This window comes from Zalophus californianus, chromosome 11 (genome assembly GCF_009762305.2).
Source record: "Zalophus californianus isolate mZalCal1 chromosome 11, mZalCal1.pri.v2, whole genome shotgun sequence".
Classification (NCBI taxonomy): Eukaryota; Metazoa; Chordata; class Mammalia; order Carnivora; family Otariidae; genus Zalophus; species Zalophus californianus.
This window is the reverse complement of record NC_045605.1, coordinates 16,448,731-16,472,149: the sequence shown is the minus strand read 5'-3', so window position 1 is coordinate 16,472,149 and position 23,419 is coordinate 16,448,731. Positions and strand designations below refer to the sequence as shown.

The 23,419-nt window shown below is 48.9% G+C and overlaps 1 protein-coding gene across 5 annotated transcripts in view; it reads right to left on the bottom strand.

The window, feature by feature from the left end:
* Positions 1 to 23,419, bottom strand: part of POU2F3 (POU class 2 homeobox 3) — a 74,001-nt gene that overhangs the window by 13,866 nt on the left and 36,716 nt on the right. For all 5 annotated transcript variants that reach the window (XM_027579932.2, XM_027579934.2, XM_027579935.2 and 2 more), the window contains exons 4-6: positions 5,237 to 5,341; positions 3,937 to 4,039; positions 1,584 to 1,666 (exon numbers count right to left, since the gene is read on the bottom strand). In XM_027579932.2, coding sequence (XP_027435733.1) covers positions 1,584 to 1,666; positions 3,937 to 4,039; positions 5,237 to 5,341 — 291 coding nt within the window. The remainder of the gene's footprint in view (positions 1 to 1,583; positions 1,667 to 3,936; positions 4,040 to 5,236; positions 5,342 to 23,419) is intronic.

Sequence of the window (23,419 nt, the reverse complement as noted above, 5' to 3'; positions counted from 1 at the left end):
AGACCAAGGGGGCCAGGGACCATGTCCAGTCCCAGGGCCACTGCCCATGTGGACAACTTGGTCCAGGTTTGCCCTCTTTTCTCCCTTTCCCAGCTCACTCTTTTTCTGGACTGGGGTTAACTTTCCTCCTTGTCTCCTCCAAGACATGCAGATTTACCACTCAGATGGGCATCCTTAAGAGGAGGAAGGTAAAAGGACCCGAGAGAAGTGAAGGACTCCTTTCCCTGGTGAAGGATCTTTTAGAACAGAATGATTCGGAAGCCTTATGGATTTGATCCTGCTTTGCAGGGTGGGGTGGCCCTCAGGGCAAAGCTTCAGCCCTCCTGAGACTTCCTTTTCCTTGATTCATTTGTTCTGTAATCTGACAAGTGCTGAGTTCTTTGCTAGACCTTCTTCTCCCTCCCTTTCACATCCAATCAGATGCCAAATTGCATTCCTTCAACTTCTTCAAACATCTCCCCGTTCGCCCCCTCCTCTCTATTCCTATTGCCACAACCCTAAGCAAGTCCCTTATTACCGCTGCCCAGGACGATCTTGATAACTTTCTGAACAGTTTCTTTGCTTCTTACAGTGCAAGATGTAAGAGTTGATCTTAGGCCTCTGTAAGATCTCTTCCAGATCTAAGTCTGTAATGATGAAATTCTGAGTCCTCAGGAGGAAGAAGAGTTCAGGACTCCCGTGTTCCCATTCCTATTAGCCACTAGATGGCACCATCTCCCCTTCCAGATGCCGTCAGTGGTCTCTCTAGCCCTCGATAGCCAGGGTCCTTAGTGATGTGTGGGAGATCTTAGCCCAGAGAAGGGACACTGGGGCGTTGCAGTTGTTCCCAGCTCTTCTGCACGACTGTCCCTGCAGACCATGTCCTGCAGCCGTGCAGGTTATTAACTGCACGGGGGCACCCTGGTGAGGCGAGGCGAGGCGAGGCAACCCCCATACGGCTCCTGCCGCGCTTAGCAAGCCACACACCTGGCATGAGGTTGCATCTGGCCAGAGGAAGAGGTGCCTTCTAAATGGCAACCAGGTGCTGGGTGGAAACACGGCAGCTCTGCAAACTGCCCCTCTCACAGATCGCAGACCTCCTGACCCACAGATGCGCACACACTGCAGGAGGCAGTCTAGAACAGTGGGTCTTAAGAGGGACCCAGAGGTGAGAGACTGTAGCCTTGCAGTCTTGGGACATCAGGCCTATGGGACTCTGGTCTCCTCCTTGGGGCTTGAGAGCACCCGCTGCAGGGCTGGTGGTCACCGTGGCATCCCTGGAGAGTTAACTGACCCCTGGTCCTAAGGGGAGTGAGTGAAGCCAAGGCCCATTCAAGGCCAGAGTGGAGGGCCTGCCCTACAGAGCAGGAGAGCCTAGGAGCTGAAATCTCTGGGCTCTTCTTCTGGCTCCGTGGGTGATATTGGGTCAATCATTTCTCATGGCTGTGGCTTGTGTTCCCCAAGTGTGAACAGGGATAATCCCTTGCTAGTCCCTCTTCCCAGAGGGGTAAGTGCCCCATCCAGGAGGTGGGGGGAAACCAACGAGCTTCTCTGTCAAGAGCTGAGGCATTCCTGGAGGAAACAGGAAGAATGGGGTTGTTTACCTGGGACGCCAGGCCTGGCCCAGTCTGCGGGAGGAGGAGAGAGCTTTGTTGCTGTGGAAAGGGGAGAAGATTTGGCTGCAGACCTGGGTGAAAGGGGAGGGACAAAGGAACAAACAAATAAAATCCAGGCCATCTGAAAGACGCGCTCCACAGCTCTGGAACGGAGATAACTGTCCCCACCCCCTGAGACCTGGTCAGGTCCCTCAACCCACCCCGAGCCCTGTGAATAGGGCCCCCACAGGCACGGCCCTGGCATTGCCACACACAGGTGGAGGTGAATGAGACACGGGGATAAATATGTAAACAGCCATCCCCAAACCAGTCCTTCCGCTTGCCCGCCAGCCTGGACTGGTGCATGGGCCGAGGAGGCTCAAGGCAGCCTGCTCTGGCATCTGATAACCACGGCTGAAGAAATCCAACAGGGAAGGAGAGGCTGCTGGACCTGAGGCGCTGACGAGCTCCATTGTGCCTACAGAAGTAGGCTGCAAAGGCCGGGGCAAGTCTGCAAGGATGCCCGACCAAGGGGATGGGGCCAGACAGCTCCATTGGCCAGGGGCTCTTGGCAGAATGACATTTTCTACTTGGGAGGAAGGTCAGAGAGAGAGGGAAGACCAGGGGCCAAGCCTCTGGAAACTCTATCTGGTGGTATGGTCTCTACCCATTCCTTGTACTGCCTGAGGACCACTTTCTCCTTCCCTCTCCGGGGAAATGGTCCATGAAGGGCTCTGCCTGGTTTCTGGTCATGACTGTGGCCTCCCTCTAGCAAGGGCCACAGCAGGGAGCTCTTGCTCTCGAGGCAGGAATGGGGCCATCAAGCTACCCAAGCAGACAATGGGGCAGGTTGCCGGGATCACTCAGCACAAACTCAAACCTTGGGGTCTCTGTTGTCCCTAAGCTGCTCCGGGCCACTGATGTACGGATCTGCTGATGCTGACCTTTATGCTCCCCAGTCTGTACAAGTCAGGGCTTAATTTTTCCTTATTAAAATAAACAAAAAGCTCTTATAAGGAGCTCTGAACCAGGAGTCAGAGGCTTGAATACTAGTAGTCATCTAACATGTATATTGCATTTTGAAATGCACAAAGCCTTTTCATATGCATTATTTCAAATAACCCTCAATAACCTTGTGAGGTAGAATTTTACTCTTATTCTATTTTTTACTATTATTCCGTTTTGTTTCATTTTACTTTATTTTTATTCAGAGAGGTTAGGTTAACTTTCCCAAGGACATACAGCTAGTAAGTGATTAAAAAAAAAAAATTTAACCAATGAGTTTTCTGACCCCAAATTTTGAGGGGTTTTTGTTTGTTTCTTTGTTTTTCCCTGTTTATCATACACTGTCCTCATTGGTTATATGTCTATGTCTGGGCCATTTTGATATCACTATCTTCCAAAGAGGAAGGGAATTAACTGTTACCTTCTCTTTCCTATTCTAGGAGTATGATAGACACTGCTTGACTAAAATAGATACTTGGAGGTTCAAGTATGTTCTTATTCGTCATAATAAAAATGCTCTGAGATGCCGTGGAACCTAGGGATAGGAACTGTAATTCGGGCGGGTGCTAGGGACGGAAGACAGAGTTGGATTCTGGATTTCCAAAGCCTCTACCTGGGATTCGTACACTGGTGGAAAACTTCTACACCCTCCATCCCTTGGGCCAGTTGGTAGGGATGAGAGAGAGGGAAGCAGTACAGGGCAATGGCCCAGAACACAGGTTTCAGACAAACTGTTACAGAACTTTATTATGTTACGGGAGACATAGTATGACTGTCTACCGCGCAAGGTTATTTTGAAAAATGTCAAGAAAATCACTCACCAGAGCTCCTGGCATATCATGCTCAAGAAATACTAGCTATTATTATGCATATTCTAATTTGTTTGCTCTGGGCCAAGGAGACCTTCTCTGGTAGCCATTTCCCTGCCAAAGAACACCTGAAAACCCCCTCTACAGCCTGTGGGTGGCGCTGCAGCTCTACCCAGACAGAGTCGCAGCCCACTTTGCGGAGATGAAGGATTTCCAAGGAATTGGGACCTGCGCGCCCTGCAGATCCCCAGGAGCTCCTCCTCCCTGTACCGCCGCCCCTCCTCCTGCCCCCAGCTCCGGGCTACCTTGCACCTCAGTCTGTACTGACCAGGAAATTGAGGAAGACAGAGAGGGAGAAGCAGAGGAGGATCCTCTGCCTGGAGGGGCAATTCCAGGGCGTCCCTCCTCCAGGCGCCAATGTAGACAAGCCGGTCTTAAAGCCAGAGGGGTGAGCCACTCACCCCACACTTGGGCTCGCTCATCCAGCAAGCAGTGGTGGCATGTTGCTGGACTTGGCGGATGTGGGACACGCCAGCCAGGGTCCTTACCTTGCTGCCCAGATTGGGTCTGAGATAGCAGGAACTGAGATACAGACTGTAGGTGGCCGGGAACCAGCACGAGCTGCTGGAGCGGATGGAGGGAGGTCACGTCCTGCACATGGGTGGGGGGAGGGGGAGGAGCACAGACATCACAGAATTTACACGCGGGGGGTGCTGGCTCCATCTATCCCATGGGGTCTCCAGACTCGGAGACTTTGTTGGCAGTGCCCTTGCCTTATGCCTCTGCGTAGCTCAAGTCCCTGGCACGTAGTAGCTGTTCTATTAATGCTGGCATCGTTACAGCTTCTGTACTCAGCCAAGCAGTGCCTTGCTGCCCATCGTATTTAAACTTTGATTTGTTATTCAACTTTTGTGTCTGTCAGTCTCGTCTCCCAGCTAGACTGTAAAGGTCAGAGACACGGGCTGAGGATTACCCATCTCTCAGAGGTTCGCCCTAGAAATGACATGTAATCCCAATCATCTAATCTTCTTTTTTTAATCTCACGCCACTTGGCTTTGCTAAAAGTCATGTCTTAGCCATTTCCTGGGCCTGAACCTTTCCTGGAGGAAGGAGCAAGTTATTAGGTTTTAATACAAAAAGTCTGATTAGACAGAAAGTCTGTGTCCCTTGGGTTCCTTCCACCAGCTCCCAAAGGGTAAATACCAATCTCAATGCTTGGGGGATCCAGACCCCCAGGCTCAGTGCACAGGAGACGGGGTAAACCCCTGCCGGATCAAGAAGAGAAGGAATGGATGCACATTCTAATCTTAAATCTTTCTAGAAAAGGGTAGTATGTCTTCCCCAGGTCATCCAGACCAAAAGAGGGGCTGGCCACATGGACGTCCGCCCTCTCAGACACTTGTCGTTACTGTTTCAGGGTGCCTCCTTCTTCCCCCCACAGCACTCTGTTCTAGTTTGGCTTTGATGCAAAAGCTTGAGGGAGGAGAGTGGGCTCACCGGAGACAGAACTGCTCTATATCTGTAGCAGTGGATGTCAGCATAGGGCTCCCCTCAAATGGCTGGCAGACACCAGCCCCCTAGCTGCTCGGTCCGTTGTTTTGGCAAGATCGGCTCCCTTTTGTCCCAGAGAGGTAGAGGTAGCCAGGTTTTCTCTTTAAGAGGGCTCCCCTGTCATCCCACTTCCACCCCCAGGCCTCCATCCCTTCGTCGCATTCCCCGGTGGTTTTTCAGACCCATCTGGATTCCCTGAGAGCCAGGTCTAGAGGTGAAGCATGTTGCAGAAGGCTTGAATTAAACTCACTGGCCCGCTGAGACTATCAGGGCTCCCTGGCATGGGGTGGCATTTACCCCGGACATTTGGTTTCCAGGCATCATGGCAGGTCCTTGACTCAGGTGGCATGGCCGATGCGAGAGGGTCTGCTGCAGGGAGTCACTGAGGTCCTCAGTTTTGATCTGTAAGTGGAAGCAGGAGGAGAGCATCAGTTCTGGGCCTTCCCCAGGCAGGCAGAAACAGAGACTTGGAAAAGGTCAAAGTGGATGAGTGACAAGCCCAGAGAGTAAAGAGCTAGCTCAGTGCCTATGGTGCCTATGGGGTTGCAGCTTGATATTCCTGCCTGCTTGTGCCCTTCCGCTGGTAAGAGAGAGGCGAGTGGCGCTCTGGAGTCACAATCTGTAAGCGGGTGGGGAGGGATTACCTGAGATCTCTCATCCCTTAGCATTGTCGGTGGGCTGTGCCAGTACGAAGGGCAGTTTACCCTCTTCCTCAATAAGATGAGAAAAAATAAGTATATTGTAATGATGTCAAATGTTTCTTTTAAATTCTGAGATGATGTTCTTTTTTTTTCCCTTAGGGGAGATGTTAGAATTTCTTTTGTGAAATGATGCTGATCCTAAACTGTATTTTATTTTTGTTTATTTTTTATTTTTTTCTTTAGTACTCCCTAGACCTAATGTGAGGCTCAAACTCACAACCCTGAGATCAAGAGTCCTATGCTCCTCTGACTGAGCCAGCCAGGCGCCCCCCAAATGGCATTGTAAAAACTCCCCACCTCGTGGAGCCTGGGTGGCTCATTTGGTTGAGCATCTGACTCTTGGTTTCAGCTCAGGTCATGATCTCATGGGCGGTGGGATCAAGTGTCCGTGTCAGCCTCCACAATCAGTGTGGAAATTGCTTGAGATTCTCTCTCTCCCTCTCCTCAGCTCCTCCCCCTGCTTGCGGTCTTTCTCTCTCTCAAATAAATAAATCTTAACAGATAAATAAATAAAAACTCGCCACCTTATTATGTTAAAAAAAAAAAAAAGGCAACCCTTTATCAATTTTCCCCATACTCTGTTTTTTATATTCCTGGTCCACAAAATCCCCAAGTCTGGGAGCCAGTTTCCCTTCCATCCCCAACTTGTTTTCCACAGTTACCCATCTTCTTCATGCTCAGCTGCCTCTTCGCCCATGTGGCTTTGGTGACAGTCTTTGCCTGTCTCCCTACAGGTGGGGACATGTCTCCCTCATAGTCACTACTGCAGTTGCAGCCCGAGGGGCCTGCGATGGCTTCTAAACCCTCTCTAGCCTCTATCCACCAGCTTTTGATGACAGCACAACAACCACCCACCTGTGGGTTTCCCAGGTGTCCAAGGGCAGGGCAGGATGCCACCCCTCCTCCCACCCAGAGAAAACTTCCCTCTGGCAGCTTTTCGGGAGGTCCACTGGAGAGGGGGGAGCCAAGTGACTGAATTCATATAATATGACAAAGAGCATAGGATCTAGACCATACCTTTTAAAAGACACTGGGGAGACTCTCTGATGGAAATTCTTGGCCATAGAACCATTTTCCTGGTCTACCCTGGGAGTGTCACTGACATCCTAGAATCTCTCCTGTCTTAGTTTAACCCAAGTTAAAGGTTCAGATTAACAGCTACATTTGTGCTTCATCACTGCAGAGAAATGGCCTTTGGATCACAAAAGAAAGATTTCCCTTTGGCTGGAGAGCTAGGAAGATCCTACTGAGTGACGTCAGAGACCAAGAAAAGAGCTAGTGTCCTAAATGTGGTGCCTTGCACATAGTGGGAATTCATGTGAGTTAATTGAATAAAAGACAAAAAGAGAACCCATCTCTCTAGAGTCTCCGGCAAGATACAGTCAGGAGAACGTTGAACAGGGAGCTAGACCCTGCTTCTAAGTCCTAACCCTGAGTCTAACTTACTATGTAACCTCCAGCCATCATTTCGCCTGTAGGAGACTTGGTTTCTCCATCCGTTATGATTCTATATGATTTTTCTCTCTTCCAGTCCTAAAATGGAATTGAAAGTTCCAGTTCCCTAGTGCATTTGGCAGACTTGTCTAGTCCAGCTTGCTGTGATGTTCTTAGGTAAAGCGGACCTACACAGCACCAACAAGCCAGGGTTACACTAAAATTGGTAAGAGGGTGCTTCTTCCAGGGACCATCTTTCCAAATCACTCCTCTCTTCTCTCACCTAAAGAGACCTATTCTGGAGCCTTGGAATTGGAGAGGAGGAAGGGAGAGAGACCGGAAGTAGCACAGTGGGGACAGAGAATTGAGACTTTCTGAAAACCCTAAAGCCATGGCCACGCGGGAGGGATTTCCAAGACAGCCCCCAACCCTACCCCCCAGTGCCCCTCAGCTCTTCCCACCCACGCTTGGCATCTCCGTCTAAGAAGCTCTGGTGTCCTAGTTCTTCCCCTAGAAATTAGAGTTTTCACATCCTAGATTCCAGGGAAACATTTGTTAGCAGGTTTAAAAAAGCTAGGAATAGATAAGACTACTTATTTAAAACCACCAACCACCACCACCACCCTTAAGGTTTGCTCTAAGAGATTTTACTGAAGCAAAGCCTTTGGGGACCAGCCTCCCCTCCCCACATCTCCCTTCTAGATCCCCCTCCTGCCCCAGGGCATCCCTCATCCTAGAGGGGGGGGGTTGGGGGGTGTTGGGTGAGGCGGGATGGAGGAAGGGGGACAGAGGGAGAGCGCAGAAAGTTGGAGCCAAAGGCACGCCGGTCCACCGCGGGCGGCTTGGCACGGCGCCAGCTCAGAGGCAAGTGGCAGGGTTCCTTTATAGACTCATTATGCGCAAAGGAGATAAGGTGCAGCTATGACAGAGCTCGAAAACATGTGCTTTGCCTCCAACCTGAGCGCTATCTGTTAGAATCAGTGCCAGGTCTTCCTGCAACACTTAATTTCAGAAACCAGTGCCATCATAAAAGAAAACGCACCCTTTCATCTGCTTCCTGGATCAATTGCCCTCCAAACCCTCTTAGGGGCACTGCCGACCTCCCAGTTCTACAAATGAAGCAACTGATAGCAGAAAATCCCTTTGGGCGTTCATCTGGGGCGTTCTGACCACCCCTCCCCCACCCCAAACCTCATGTGTCATTCTCCTGACTTTGTGCTTCACCAACATTTTTCTTCTTTCATTTTTCATACTTCATTAGCCTTTGGGTGTGAGTGGCTGGCAGTAACCCCCAAAGAAGAGAGTCCTATGCAAACCAAATTGAGAGACACTAAAGGAGATTCCTTTTTCGAGGACAAGTTCTTAAAATCTCTGCTTTGGTGGGTGGGTCTCAGAAAGAGAGGAAGGGAGGAAAGGCACATCCAGGGCTCTTCCAGCCTCCAGCACACTCTGGCAATTCTCTGAGTCCACGGGCTAAGAAACTACGAAATTAAGAAACAAAGCCCTTCCCAAATCAAAAAATCCCTTTCACTGCTGTCGAATGGAAAAGATTGGAGCCTTTCCAGGCAACTGGGTGTTGGCTGTGGATCTGGATGGTGAGATAGAGAGGCTTCTGTTGGAATCCCATTGACTTCTAATGTGAGAACCCGAGGCAAATTGGGTGAAAATCCAATTTCCCCCGTACTTGTGAAAACCCAACCAAACCCACAGCCTGCCTGGAATCTCAGACTGTCTCCAGGGTCCCTTTGGTGGTTCTTCTCACGCAAATGGAATCTCTCTCCAGGCCCTGCTCAGGACGGACTAATCCCTGGGGACATGGGCTGCCACAGAGGGCTCTGTCCTGTCACAGTCACTGACCATCCTGTCCGTGTATTAGACAAGGTTTATTAGTTCAGAATTTTCTCCGCCCACTGCACTGTGCACAGGTATTACACTGAGTCTTGGGCAGTGACCAGGGAGGTAAAAAGTCATCCTGCATGATTATCTTTTCTAATCCCAATGAACTCCCTGACATCACCTGCTTGAGAAAGCTGTGGCCTCCTTCTGGGAGGAGAGAGCCCCCCCTGAAGAGCTGGAAGACTTCACACATTCTTACTTGGCTTCGCCTCCCAACCGGGGGGGTGTGGGGACGAGTATTTACCTTCCCATCTCACGGAGGACCAGAGAGCTTCAGAGATCCGTATAAAGTTACATAACAAGACACTGGTAAAAGTCCCTTAAGGGAATGATCCTCTGACGTTTTTCCTGGTGCTCTTTTTACAAAACAGTACTGCAGACTTCCCAGGGATAGGAGACAGCATAGACTAGGGTGATGACAAAGGTGGTGTTCTGGCCCAGACATACCCGTGGACCTCCTTATGAACCATCTATTTTGGGGTCATGTGATGGGGCAGGGGGTGCTGGAGTACTCCTCCTTAGCCCCTCCCATGACAGTTTCACATGGTTCTCTCCGGGGGAAACAGCCCAACGCTAATGAACAGATCACTGGCAATGAAGACGATCAAAGCTGTTGTCTTGGTTGCATAACTCGTTTGTGGAAAGTGTTTCATAAACATTTCACAAGAAGGAGAATTTCAAAGCGTGAACATCTCCCAACCTGCCTTCAATTACAGGCAAGACTTTTTTTTTTTTTTCTCTCTCCCCCCCTTCTACACTTCTCCCGAGCAGTAAGGAACAGTTTCTGTTTTGTAACTGATCTATAAAGGGTTGGCAGCAAACACGTTGCTCATGAAAATATCCTAAAAATATATTTTAAGGGGTGGAAGGGGGCAGGCAGGTAGCTCAACTCAGTGAACAAGGCTGAGAGTCCCCCAGGAGATGTTGGCTATAGCTTCGCTTGGGAGACTCTCCTCTTTCCGTGGTTCTTGGTTGTTCCCTGGGAGTCCAAGACTCCCTCCTCTTCAGGTGCCTCTGGGAAGTGCCTGGGGAGATGGCCTCACCCATTCCGTGGTCTCTAGTCGGACCTACGACAGACCGGCCTAGATGCACCTTTGCCTATGGACACTGGGATCTTCTTCCTGACCGCATCAAACCTCTAGGCAAAGGAGGAGAAGAGACAGGGGCCCTTGAATAAACTAATAGCTTCTTAGGAAGCCTGGGCCACTTGGAGTTGCCACCTCCTGGAAAGAAACATTTCAAAGAGGCATCCTTGTTTTTCTGGCTTGCACCTACTCTGGAAATGCAACAAGCTTATCAGTCGTGTTATTTAATGCTTTGGCTTCAGTTCTTAAGACCTAGCATTGCTAGTGCTGACACATGCGTGAAAAACCCCATCATTTTAAACCCATAAAAGTTTTCTTCTCCCTCTGGCACATAAGTCCATGCATTCAAGTTTAATAACTCTGGGAAGGGGCTGTGCCCTCACCAAGGACGCATCCTCACTAATACTTCTTGGTGCCCAGGACTTGAGCAACTTTACACTGCATTCCTTCAGAGCCCTTCCGAGATGCCTGTGGCATTCCCTTCCCGTGGGTTGATGGGAGCTCTCTTTTTTGACCCTGATCCCTTTTGAATCGGACTCTTCTGGTTCTCCTGGGAGCCCACCTGGTGGAGAAGAGCCCAGAGCTATGACTGTCTAGGGAGGAGTTCACAGAACAGTTGATTTGCCCACACACAGAGCTGTTCTGCCCTCAAATGAATGAAAGTACAGGAGGCAGGAGGTGCAGTGGGGAAAGAAATGCTGAGCATGGTCTCTAAATCAAACCCTGAAAACGGTTCCCGAGCCCAGTGGCTATTCTTGGGAGGGGTCTGGTGAGCGAATGCAGTTTGCCATCACACTGGGATCTTCTGCATACGCCTGGGCTGCCTAGCACAGACTGACTTTGCTGTCTTTCCCAGAGCGGAGGATGATTATTTAAAAAAAAGAGAGAGAGAGAGAGAGAGAGAGAGAGAGACATCCAGAAAGCAAGCACAAGGCTCAGGATCAACCAGGCGTCCTGCCTTTAGGTTCCATCCCTGATTCTAACTAGTTGCATGATCTAATATTCAGTGACTTCATTCATTTCTCTAGGCACTAGACTGTTTCTCCACAAAAGGAGGGAAGGAGACTAGATGGAATCTGTGTAAGAAATTCATAATGTATAAAAGAGAGTGGGAGGAGGACACTTGGGAGCATAAAGTATGCTTGTCATCAGACCCATTTTACAGATGAAAAGACTGAGGCTTGGAGACATTGAGAGACTTTTTTAAAGTCACACTGCTGGTAAATAATAGAGCTGAGATTTCAAGCCAAGTCGATCTGGCTCCATAGTTCCCCATAAACCTAACTCTCACCTGTGTGTGACGGATTCACAGACTCATATAGATTCTTCAAGGCAGCAAAGTGCAGGCATGCCAGGTGCAAGGCAGACATTCAACAAGTGTTGATGCCCTTCCTTCCCCATTAGAACTGGAAGGAGGGGTGCCTGGGTAGCTCAGTTGGTTAAGCGTCTGCCTTTGGCTCAGGTCATGATCCTGGAGTCCTGGGATGGAGCCCCTTACTGGGGTCCCTGCTCATCGGGAAGCCTGCTTCTCCCTCTGCCCCTCCCCCCCCATGCTCTCTCTCTTGCTCACTCTCTCAGATAAATAAAATCTGAAAGGAAAAAAAAAAAAAAAAAGAACCGGAAGGCAATGCAGCTATCACCTCGTCCAGACAGTTCGTTTTACAGCTCTTGAGTCCCGAAGCCCAGAGAGGGGAAATAAGTTGCTCGGAGCACGCTAGAGTTGCTGGCAAGCCACGGCCCATTAGGATGGGTCTCCTAACTCCCCACTCAGTACTCTATCCATTCCAGTGCACTGTGGTGTGGCTTGTTCGTCTATTCCTATCATTCTGATGGTCCTTACCTACCCTGGTTCCTGTCGTAACCCAGCAGTAACCTTAATCCCACTATTCTAATGAAATTTCATCAAAAGAAAGGCCCCACTCCAAGTTCTCGATTACTGCACCCTGCACGGGGTGAGGTTTACGTCCAGATAAAGCACACGTCTACTACATATGATAACATAACGTACTTGGCTTAGGAACCAGCCTTCTGTATTTCCTTGACGTGTAGGAATGCACTCCAGGAGCCTGATAGTTGCTCTTTCCCTCCCTCCCTCATTATAAGGAAAATAAGTAGGGAGGGAAAAGCGAAGTTTCAGCCATGCCATGAAATCCCTATCCCACTGTATATTTTACGGTGGGTTCCAAAGGAAAGTAACGTAAGGAAGATGTCCTGCTTGTCCTGGACACACAGACACACGCGTACACAGCACCAGCTTGTGCCTGCAAAGCACTCCACAGATTAGTTCCAAAAGCTTCAGCTCCAGAAAGAGAGAACATAATATTTTTTTAGCACTTTAGAGATTAAAAAGCACTTTCAAATATACCAGCATTTATTCTTCATGATAATTCAATGAGGGAAATAATCTTATCAAACATTTATCCAGATGTAGCCACAATTAGGAGAATGTATGTAACGTGCCCCCCGTCACACAGCCAGGCAGAGCACAGCCTGACTTTCTACTTGGGTCGTTCACCTCCGGACCCTCCCTCCTCTTCTGTCTGTACCACCCTGTGAGGCAACCCCATTGGGCATCCCCCCGCCGAATTTCCCACCCAGAAATGTGCCTGTGGACCCCTGTCTCCTCTGTGTGCCACGTTGTTTTCACATGTGGTGCATGGTTGGTGTAAACATTTCCACAAGGGGAGCCTGAGACTGCTACATGTACGTGGGGCCTCCATAGTTATTGAAAGTAAAGCCTGCCACAAGTCTGAATGGGATTCTCTTTGGCATTTTCTGGATAGCTGCCTGGCCCCGGGGAAGCCTGCCCCCTGGGAGTCGGAGCATTGGTTACCAATGAAAAGTAAAGAGTTTTCCCTGGTAATTCTTGTCTTTGAGAACAGTCTTCTAGTAAGGCTGAGGTCCTTGTGTCTTGCACTCCTGTGGCACCCCCAAATAAAGTGAGGCACCCCTCATGACCCTCCAACACTGGGTCTACTCCAATAGCAGTGGCATCAGCTGGTCTCCTATGTGGCATGCTTGAAACAGAGGTTTCCTGTCCCATAAAGGTCCCCTTCCCGGTTCACTTTAGTGCAACGAGGATTTAGTATGTGCCTACTGTATACTCTGGGGAACAAAGCCTACTGTATACTCTAGCGGCACAAAGACGAACAGGGGCCTCCCAGGTGAATCAGGAGACAGCTCGCAGGGAGGAACCAGCTGCCATGCAATGCTTGCAGCGATCAGAAGTGTGCACAGTGGTCGCGTGGAGAGACTGTCACTCACTGTGGCAGGGCAGAGCACTACTAGAGAAAGGGCAGTGAGGTAAGGAAGACCCCACAGAAGAAAAGTCCTTCTGAGCAGCCCTGAACAGTGAAGGGGGCTCACCACAAGAAGACAAAGACAGGCATGCCAGGCAGTGGGAAGAGCTCATCCAGAGTTGCAGAGGATGAGAGCAACAAGCAATTGAGCAGCTGCCATGTGGGGTAGGGAGAGGGAGGCCGGGACGGGCAGCCGGGGCCCCTGCAAGTAGCGGGGAATAGCACGGAGAGACTGCCGTTCTGCTCCGTTATGCCAACAGCGGTGTGGAGGATGGGTCAGAAAAGCCTATGGCACAAGGCAGGGCAACTGATAAAAGGGGGTCAAGTGCAACCATCCAGCTAAGAACCGGTGGGGAGGCGCCTGGGGCCAAAACAGCACAGAGAGATCTGGGGATGGAAAACATAGTTCTACCCCTGAAGCTTTCTCCTTCGTAACAAAGGACTGTGTATTTCGGGAATTCCCTGTTGGGTGCCCACAGGAGCGAAAGAACCAACCCAGACACCAGTCTGAAAGGCCACAGCCAACCCCACTGCTGGATGGATGATGGGGTGGAGGGCCGCTGGGGTTCCAGAAGGCGTGCCCTTGTGAGTTCACACAGTTCTGCACTGTTTAATTTTCAAAAGCTAATTATTAATTTTAAATGAGAAGAAAAAGAAGATTAGAAACCAGAAGCACTCCAAATGTCATGTATCCATGTAGAACCTTTTAGTTTACGAGGTGTTAAAGTTAGTTGCAGAGTTTCTTCTTTTGCCTGGGGAAAGGAAACGCTTGAGAGGTTTAGGGGCACGTGATGGCAATGCACACACACACACACACACACACACACACACACCCGGATATTCCGGTGTGTGCGTGTGTGTTTAGCAGTTAAGTAATAACCCAAATCCTTCTCTTGTTGCATCTTAAGTCACCGTCTACCAGCAGCCACCGCCTGGGATGTGGCCTGCAGACCTCCCTTAGACCTTTCCATGATGTTCTACGGTTTACAAAGCACTTTCAAACATGCAATTTTGGTTGATTTTCAGCATAGTCCCATGAGATTGAAAAGGCAGGTGATGTTATTCCCACTCTACACTTGAGGAAAACAAAGTTGACGAAAGGTAAGAGATTTATCCAAAGTACATGGCTGGCTAGCAGAACTACAATCTGAACCCGAGTCTTCTGATTTAAAATCCAGCACATGTTTCGAATCCTTAGGATTCTTCCCACCCCTCCCACATAAGCAGATTTTCAGTCCCCAAAATCTCTCCCCTTGCAGCTCCAAAGATACTTATTTCAGTTAGGGATAGATATTGATTGGTTTCATTTTGAATAGGGATCTTGCTAAAAGGTGATATATATATATATCTCTACTTTCCCTTGAAGAGTCCCTGAAAGATAATTTAGTGAATGACTCAAGTCATAATTGTGAACTCCTTTTAAAAGCAATCATGCCCTCAGGGGGACAAAGTGTTTGGCTTCTGTTGGCCCAGGCACTACAGGGGCCCCAGTAGTTTGTTTGTTTGTTTGTTTGTTGGGGGGTTTTTTTGTTTCTTTGTTTGTGGTTTTTTTGCAGCTCTGCTTTTTAAACTCCTTTCTCACACCAGATTTTTATCTGCTACTGTTGGTATGTTTGCTTCTAGCAACCCCTATAGTAGCTCAAATTTGCAGCTTTTATTTGCTAAGGGCTGGAAAAACCAGATCATTAAGCTCATTACAACTGTTTCTAAAATAAAAATTGAAGGCTCTGAGAAAGGGTTTGGTTTGCTCCCTTCTTATTCTTAGTGGGGTTCTAAATAGGTGAGGTTTTGGGCTTTCTGGATAAGTGAGGCACTATAGTAACTCTATGGAGTTCTCTTTAACATTGGGCTCACGCTTTAGTTCTATTTTTATTGAGTACATATCTATCCTGTTACCCTTATTAGCCAGGGATAGGGCTCCAGGGACAATGACTGGCTGAACCGCTGCAATTGACAGTGTAAGCTAAATTCTCTAAGGTTCGGGAGTAGTTACCAAATTTGTTATGAAAATATTGAGGGAACTTGAGTCAAAGCATTCTTTAAACATCTATCTGTTTCCCTACCTAGAAAAGGGAAATAATCTCGTATTCTTACCCAGGTCTCAAGGACTTGGGCTAAATGTCTATAAAATATATTCCAAGGAAGGCATTCCTTGCTTTTGCCCCCACAATATGAAGATAATGATGGTGCTCATTTATTACCTGGGAGACCTGTCTTGCTTGCTATGGCCTGCCCAGCAGAGCATGAGGCCTGTTACTTAGTAGGTGCTTATTAGACCCATGGGGGGGATTAATGCATAAATGCTTCCGACAATCCTAGAATACAGGAAGCTGGGTTTCAGAGAAGTCAAATGCCTTCCCAAAGGTCCTGCAGCCAGAAAGTGGCAGAGGTGGAATGTGACTCTAGGTCTGAATCAGACCTCGAATCTGACCTGAATCAGACCTAGAATCTGACCTGAATCAGACCTAGGTCTGACTGGATCCAGAAGCAACCCTCTTTCCACCGTATCATGCTGACTTAAAAAGCCATGCCAAACTAGGCTGATTTCCTTTCCTATCGGGTTCCTTGAAATGAGGATCAGGCGAATGCTGCAGTTATTGTATGTACGCACATACACATGTATGTATATGTGCATGTATGTATTACCCCTGGAGGTCAAGATGGGGTCATATGGTCGAGATAGGATTAATTAACAGGTAACTGTCATCCAGGAAGGACGTTTCCCATGGCATGCCATTGGACTCTGCGCATGGTCCAGTCTTACTATGGATGTGATCAATAAATGGGATGAAGTATATAGCTTGCACACTTCATAAATCTCTGTATGAGGAACAGGGCTACCTAGTACTTTGCCCCAAGATACCAAGATTAAAAAAAAAAAAAAATCTTGAAAATACAAAGGGAAGGATGGGAAGAAAGTAATAAGATAAAAACGTAGGAGCAAATATAAGAATCCTTTACTGAGAATATGAAAATGAGCTGTACAAGTTGAGGCAATAGTTAATATTTAAAATATTTAAATATTTAAATATCAAATATTAAAAATATTAAATATTAAAATATTTAAAAATACTTGAGAGACATTAATGAATTCTAAGAGCAGGTAAGTTGACAGTGTGATATAATTATCTTTTAAAACAATCTGTAGGCTAGGCTGTGCTAACGGAAGTAGAGGATCGAGGGAGGTTCCCCTGTTTGACCGTGTTAAGTTCCATGAAGACTGGCCAGCTGCAGGCTTGTCTGTGCTTGGAACGACATTATCAGGGCATAACACAGATAAAGTACCTGCTCAATAAAAGTTTGTTGAATGAGGAAATGGATGAGCGAATGAACAAGGGACCCCACTGTGCTCTGGCCTAAACAGATGTCATCTGACAATTGAATGTTGCACACCTGTGGATATTACGCCTAAAGAGGGTGATTGGTAGACCAAAATATACGCATATAAAGGCATCAAGGCCCATAGGAGTTCAAAGGGGTCATCAGAGCACTGTAAAAAAAAAAATACTTAAAATAGCCAACTGCCCATCAATAGGGTAATAAAAAAGTAAAATTACACTGGAACCATAGAATGTTATGTGGTCATTAGCAAAAATCATATAACGATATGTATTGCCATGAAACAATCTATAAATCCCATCTTTAAGTTTAAAAAGAAAGTTGCAGAAGAATACACACAGTATAATTTTTACACCTATATGTACGTATATATGCATTTTCAAAAACCCACAAGCATTTATACATTTCCATATGTACCCATGTCCGTGCAAGCTCAGAAAGAAAAGTCTTCTAGACATACCCACGCCACACGGGGAGAAGGAGTTACCTCTGGGGAGAGGGCTGAGATGGGGCAGGGATCAAAAGTCTTCCTTTTTATCTCTATTATTAAAATTTTTTTTACAACCAGAAGGTATTCCTGTATTATGTGTGTAACTGCTTTCAGGAAAGCAGTCAGAAGAAACCTGATGTGTGGAACCACTGGAGGACTTGTGGATATCTGCATGTTAAGGGCAAGATTTTGGGGTGATAGCCCTTCTCGAATATGGAACGGCTCTCAGGTAGAGGGGAAGGACTCAGGGCCTGGAGTGAAGGCCAGCAGAGTGACAACTCCAGAGATGGTGACCACAGGGAGGTTGATCGGGGTCTAACAGGAGAAAAAAATGGCTGAATGGTGCCATCCGCTCAACCCTGGAGTGGGCTGCATTTTGGGCAGTGAGGCCGAACTCCCTGGGTGAGCTTTGGCAGAGACATAGGGTGAAGGGCCATCTGACAGGGGTGTGAGATAATTTCATTACATAAAACTAATATTTTAACACCAAAAAAAAAAAAAAGCAAAATCTCAGATGGTAAAAACTGAATATATTTAACTTCATAAAAATTTGCTCTATTTTCTTCTTTTAAAACGTCACCGCAGAGAGTGAAAGCTTAGTCGGAAGATGTTATGTTATGAATAAGTAAGTGTATTGACATACAAGGTAGAAGGGAGGAAGAAAAAGCCTTTGTGGGGGACAGCAGTGGTCTGGGGAGCCCTTCTGGGAACAGGGCACCTCTGACCTATGGGATCCTTCGGCCCTGAGGCTCTGTGTGTCTTCGGCTCACTCTAGAGTTAGAGATTCACCCCAAATTTGCTGATGAAAAATAGTCACGGTGATATCAGGTGTCATTGGATAACCCTGCCCCCACCGTTTCCATGAAGTGGCCAGGAGAGGGCAGCCCCAGGAGAGCCGCATTACCCTAAAGAGCCTTTGTTAAGGGGCCCCTTTGGGCTTGGGCTCTGTGGCTTGGTGCTGAAGCCCATCCTCAAAGCACTTAAAACACTGGGTTGGTCAGAGTCCTCTATGCAGACCCTGGATCCCTAGATGGGGAGCCCTAGCACAGAGCAACCACCGAGCCTCAGCCAACAGCTCCTGGCTCCCTGGACCCAGCCAGCAAGCGGAGGAGTTGGGAAATATTTACCCGAAGCCAACTGGATGGAGCCCATGACATACTCTATTTGCATAATCCCAACAAGCTCACCTTCCTGGGGAAAGGGGTGAGTTTTTATGGCTCACTTGCTGAGAAAAGGATGACAGGGAGGAGAGCAGCATGAAGAACAGAGGGCCCTGAAAAGCAGAGAGATTGGAGTTCACGGCCCTCAGGACCGAGGGATGGCTGGGGAGGCGGGCAGGTTCATGCCAACTATCCCTCAATCCATTTATTTAGGAAACACTTGCCGAACGTCCACCCCATGCCGGACACTGCTCTACTGTAATAAATAAAATACAGACCCTTTCCTCAAGTAGTTCACAGTCTGGTCCGAGAGACAGACCCACTCATGGTAGAAGCCTGTTGAGACACAGAAGGTCAAGGGGGACGGCCCTGGGAGGCTGCCTGGAGAAGGAGACCTTTGAGCTGGGTCTGCAAAGATGAGTGAGAGCCCGACGGGGCAGGGGGTGAGAGTGGGGGTAGACGCCGGAGCCAGGGCTCACTCCAAACAGAGTCAAGCTGCCTGTGTAATTCCCATTTCTCTCTACCTTCAGGACACCTCCATCACCTCCAAGAGGATTCTCCTTGGTTCTTCAGAGCACCCAGGCAGAACTTACGATGTCCTTGGGATCTGGGCAAGAGGGCACCTGATGGCCTCTTGGGAAGTTGAACTCTCTGGATCCTGTTCCCTCTGAGGCCTGCCTGAGCATTCCCTGAGAACACTGGGCCCTTGCTGAGTTGCCAGATTCTGGGCAAGGGCCGACCCCCAGGTCCTGCTGCTAGTCCCACTTTGCTTTATGCCAGCAAAGTGTCTGTCCCTCCCGGGTCCCTGGGCAAGGCCACGCTCTGGGAAGTACCCTGCTAGCCAGGAAGCTTCCCTCGGTGCTGCTAGACTGAGTGCAGAGGGGAAGCACCAAGTCCTCAGAAAGGAAGTTGGTTCCGGTTCATGTCAGAGAGGAAGAGACCTTGCCTTTGGGTAGCTGCCTTGTTTCTTCCTGGAGATAGAATGCTATTAACCTGTTCTGTCCTGCTCTCACCCCAGCAACTTGATGGCTCCTCTCTTTGAGGGTCCCAGACCAGAGCTAGGGGGCGCAGAAGCACCCCACCCCTGCCCGCTGCAGGAATCCACGTTTACCCCCAAGGACCGGGTGTCCAAATCTTCCCAGGCCTTATTTACCAGCCACACGAGGGGTCTACAAAACCTACTTCCCAGTCCTCAGATGAGCCCATCCAGAGAAATGGGGTAAAGTGTAAAGGTGAAACATTGTTCTTGTAAGGATCACACATGTTCTCCGAGAGATTTCACAGGACAGATTAACATATAACTCACTTTAAGCAAATAAATGCTATAGATGATGTTTGGTTCTAACTGACTGTAAAAGGGCATTTTTCATTATTTGAAAAGATTCAGTCTAGGGGCACCCGGGTGGCTCCGTCAGTGAAGCGTCTGACTTCAGCTCAGGTCATGATCTCAGGGTCCTGGGATCGAGCCCTGCATGGGGGGGGTCTGCGCTCAGCAGGGAGTCTGCTTCTTCCTCTCCCTCTGCCCTTCCCCCTGCTCATGCTGTTTTTCTCTCTCAAATAAATAAATATAATCTTTAAGTTAAAAAAATTCAGTCTAATATTCCTTTAAATAGCAGGCTCTCTTGGTGAAGAAAAATAAGATTTAGTTTACAAAACTTTGACTTATGTGCATATCAGAAACTACCCTCTTAGGTATAGTGAGGCAGTGAGACAGGCCTGTGTTTACCTGGCACAGACCAAGTCTGGCCTATTTTTCTTATTATTGCTCCAGTAATGGGCTGAGTCAGGTCCCAGGGCACAAGGAAAAAGCCTCAGAGGAAGGCCAGCAGCTGGGGGAATCTGAGCAGAACTGCCATCTGGAATAAGGTGAACCCCAGGCCTCCAGACCACTGTTACTGCAACAGCACCAATAATTCAAGTCTATCGAGCGTTTACCGTGTCCCAGATACTCTCCATTCAAAATCTCATTGAATCCTCCTCTTGACAATGCTCTAAGGTTCGTGCTATTATTTCCCCCCCCCATTTTATAGAGGCAGAAACTGAGGCTGAGAATGAAGTGACCAGAGGACACAGAGCCTGTTGGTAGAGCCAAGATGAGAATCCAGGTCTGTGTGATGTCAGAGCTGGACCTCTGACCAGCACGCTGTCATCTGTGAGCCTCGAACCAGGGACACCCTGCAGCAGTCCACACCAGGAGAATCTGGGTGCCAGCCCAGGAGAGGAGCCGCCAAGAAACAAAAGCAAAACAGGATGTGAACCAAGGATCCTTGGGGGTTGCGAGCCAAGGGGATTTTAGTAGCTACACAGGGCAGAGGGAGGGGAGTCCTGATGCTTGATGTGCACCCATGCAGCAGAGGTCCAGGGAACTATGGGCACAGTGGGGGTAGCTGCGATTAGCAGAACAAGCTGGATTTGGAGATAGCAGACCAGCACTGAAGACAGTGCCTATTAGCAAGGAGACACTGCATCAAGGTAAACTGAATATGCCCTGGCTCGACCACTTCCCTGCAAGTCACTTTACCATTTTAGGGAACTGAACCCTGAGCCCTGGGAGCGGCCTTCAAAGCCATTCTTGGGGCTGGACCCGGAGAAGGAAGTTTGAGATGGAAAAGTGTATTTTCAGCTGCAGCTGTGAGTCTGGGAGAAGTAAACTCCCGGTTACTAGAGCTGCCTTGACAGCCCTCTGACTCGGGGGCAGAGAGAAAGCCAGGTCCCACCCCCTGCCCTACAGGCACATACCCAGGCAAACACTCCTCTCCCTGCACCCTTCTCACGCACAGGCCCAGGGAGGGGGTGCTTCTCGTGGGGCCAGGGGAACCCTCTGGGTGGGAACCCTTCTTTACCCCACCCTTTACCTGGCACCCTTCCCTGAGCCTGCAGATGCTATCTCTGCCATCCTAGCTGGCAAGCTGTGGCTGTGAGAGGTCTGCAGGAGCTGGTATGAGTGAGAAGGTTCTGGAAATGTGGAAAAGTACTGTACGCGTGTCAAACAAGGGGCTCTGGGTAACGTGAGGTCATGTCTCACCCACAGGAGCGCTCGAGCTCGCTCTCTCTCTCTCTCTCTCTTTCTCTCACAGCCTGGTACAGTCAGAGAGACCTATTGTGTATCTGAGCTCCACCTTGGGTAACTTACTTCACCTCTGAGTTATAGTTTCCCCAGCTCTCTAATGGGAATAATAATGCTCACCTCACCAGGCTGTCGTAAGAATTAAGTAATAGCAAATAAGATATAACTCTATGTAAAGTGCCTGGAGCATTCCAACATCCTCGGTTTGAATCCTGGCTCTAAGCAAGTCCCTTGACCTTTCTGAGACTCAGTTTGCCCATCTGTAAAATAAAGAGCATAAAAGCTACCTCTCTGGGTTGCTGGCAGGTTTAAATGAGATACTACTTATGAAGGACTCAACCCAGTGTGCTTATTAAGCCGAGGGCTCGGTAAATGGTATTAGCCTCTTCTGTGACTGGGGCCAAATCCGGCTTCCCTTTCAACACGGCTGCTCCAAAAAGACTCCCACGTGAGAGGGGGAAGGGCTGGCCCTTCACCAGAGTCTGCATCCACCAAAGGCAACTCACTGAAATCTCCAAGGGAAGTCCACCTCTGTATCCCTGCAGAATCAGGGAGAGGGTCCAGATGCTGGCCTCGGTACCTGGCATCCTTGCTGCTCTCCATCCCACACCTGCGCAGAGAGGAACAGTCCATCTCCATGCCCCGTCTAGATGCATCCAGCCAGTGCTGGAGCCAGGGCCCCAGAGGGGCTTTGCGGTGGTGGTGGCGCAATCTGGTAACCCGGACTGTACTAGGGACAGGCCTCCTGAGAATCCACGGCTGCTCCTGCACTCCTATCTCCTCCTCCTGCCCTGCTGTCAACAAGGCTCCGTCCATCCGGTGCTGGGGCTGAGGCCTGGGGCCACAAACGCAAAGCAGCTGACATCTGAGCCTCGAGCCAAAGAGCCAAGCATGGCTGGCAAAGGAAGACAAAGTCCCACCTCTCCAAAAGCAAAGACACTTATCAAGGGCTTCCCACCCAAGCCTGGGGTGGGTGGGAGGCTTAGCTTGCGAGCTCGGGGATCGCAGAAAAAAAATTACCATTCTAGTAGCATCTGCAGCTCATCTAAACTGGGGCGAGCCCAGCTCAGCAGCCACACAGGGAGAGGGGAGGACGAGAAAATTATGGGTTCATCAGAAAGTAATAGAAGCTAATGTTTATTGGTCGATTACCGTATGTCAGAGACTATGCTGAGTTATATATCTCAGCTGTAATTAATCCTTACGACATGCCTAGGAAGGAGAAACTCTCACTGTTCTCAGCTTCGGATGAGGAATATAAGGCACAATACAACCGGCTCAGCCCTGCTGTCTGATGCCTCCCCCAAGACAAGCAGGGCCGTGGAGAGGGGCGAGGCCAGGCCGTCTGGAGTCCGGCGGGCTGGCTTTCCACTCCACACCTCTGGACGGCGTGACTGTCGGAAATTCTTTAATCACTCAGCGCCTCGGTTTCCTTATCTATAGACCTGGAATGATCCCATCTGCCTCACAGGGTTGCCAGAAGTATTTAATGGGATACTGGATATTTGGCATTATAATAATAACTAATAATGCATTTTGCACTCGGGGCCTGCACACAGGCAGAATCCAGTAAATACGATTATTGTTATATTATCTTGACCACAGTGGGGAAATCCCTCTGGAGAAAGGAATCATTTAATCTTACCCCGTCACCTCCTGCCTGAAAATTAATTCTGTAGCACATCTAGCTAAGCCATTTGATGAGCCCAGCTTAACCCCTGTTCCGGCAGCCCTGGCTGACATAGCCCTTGTCCTGATATTTTTAGGAATTTCTCAGACCTGTCTCCCTCACTGGATAGCAAGTATGTTCTCCGAGGGCAGAAGCTGCGTGTGTTCTTTCTGGGGTGCCTCCTTCACTGCTGGGGAGCCTCTGTTTTCCACTACCTTGTATTTCTACACAGCCACGGGTAAATCTTGCTCTCCTGGTGGAAGGGAACTCTCCCCCTGGTGGGTCAGCTGACCTTACTGGGGATGATGGCCAACCTGGAAATCGTTTTCTTTTCTTTCTT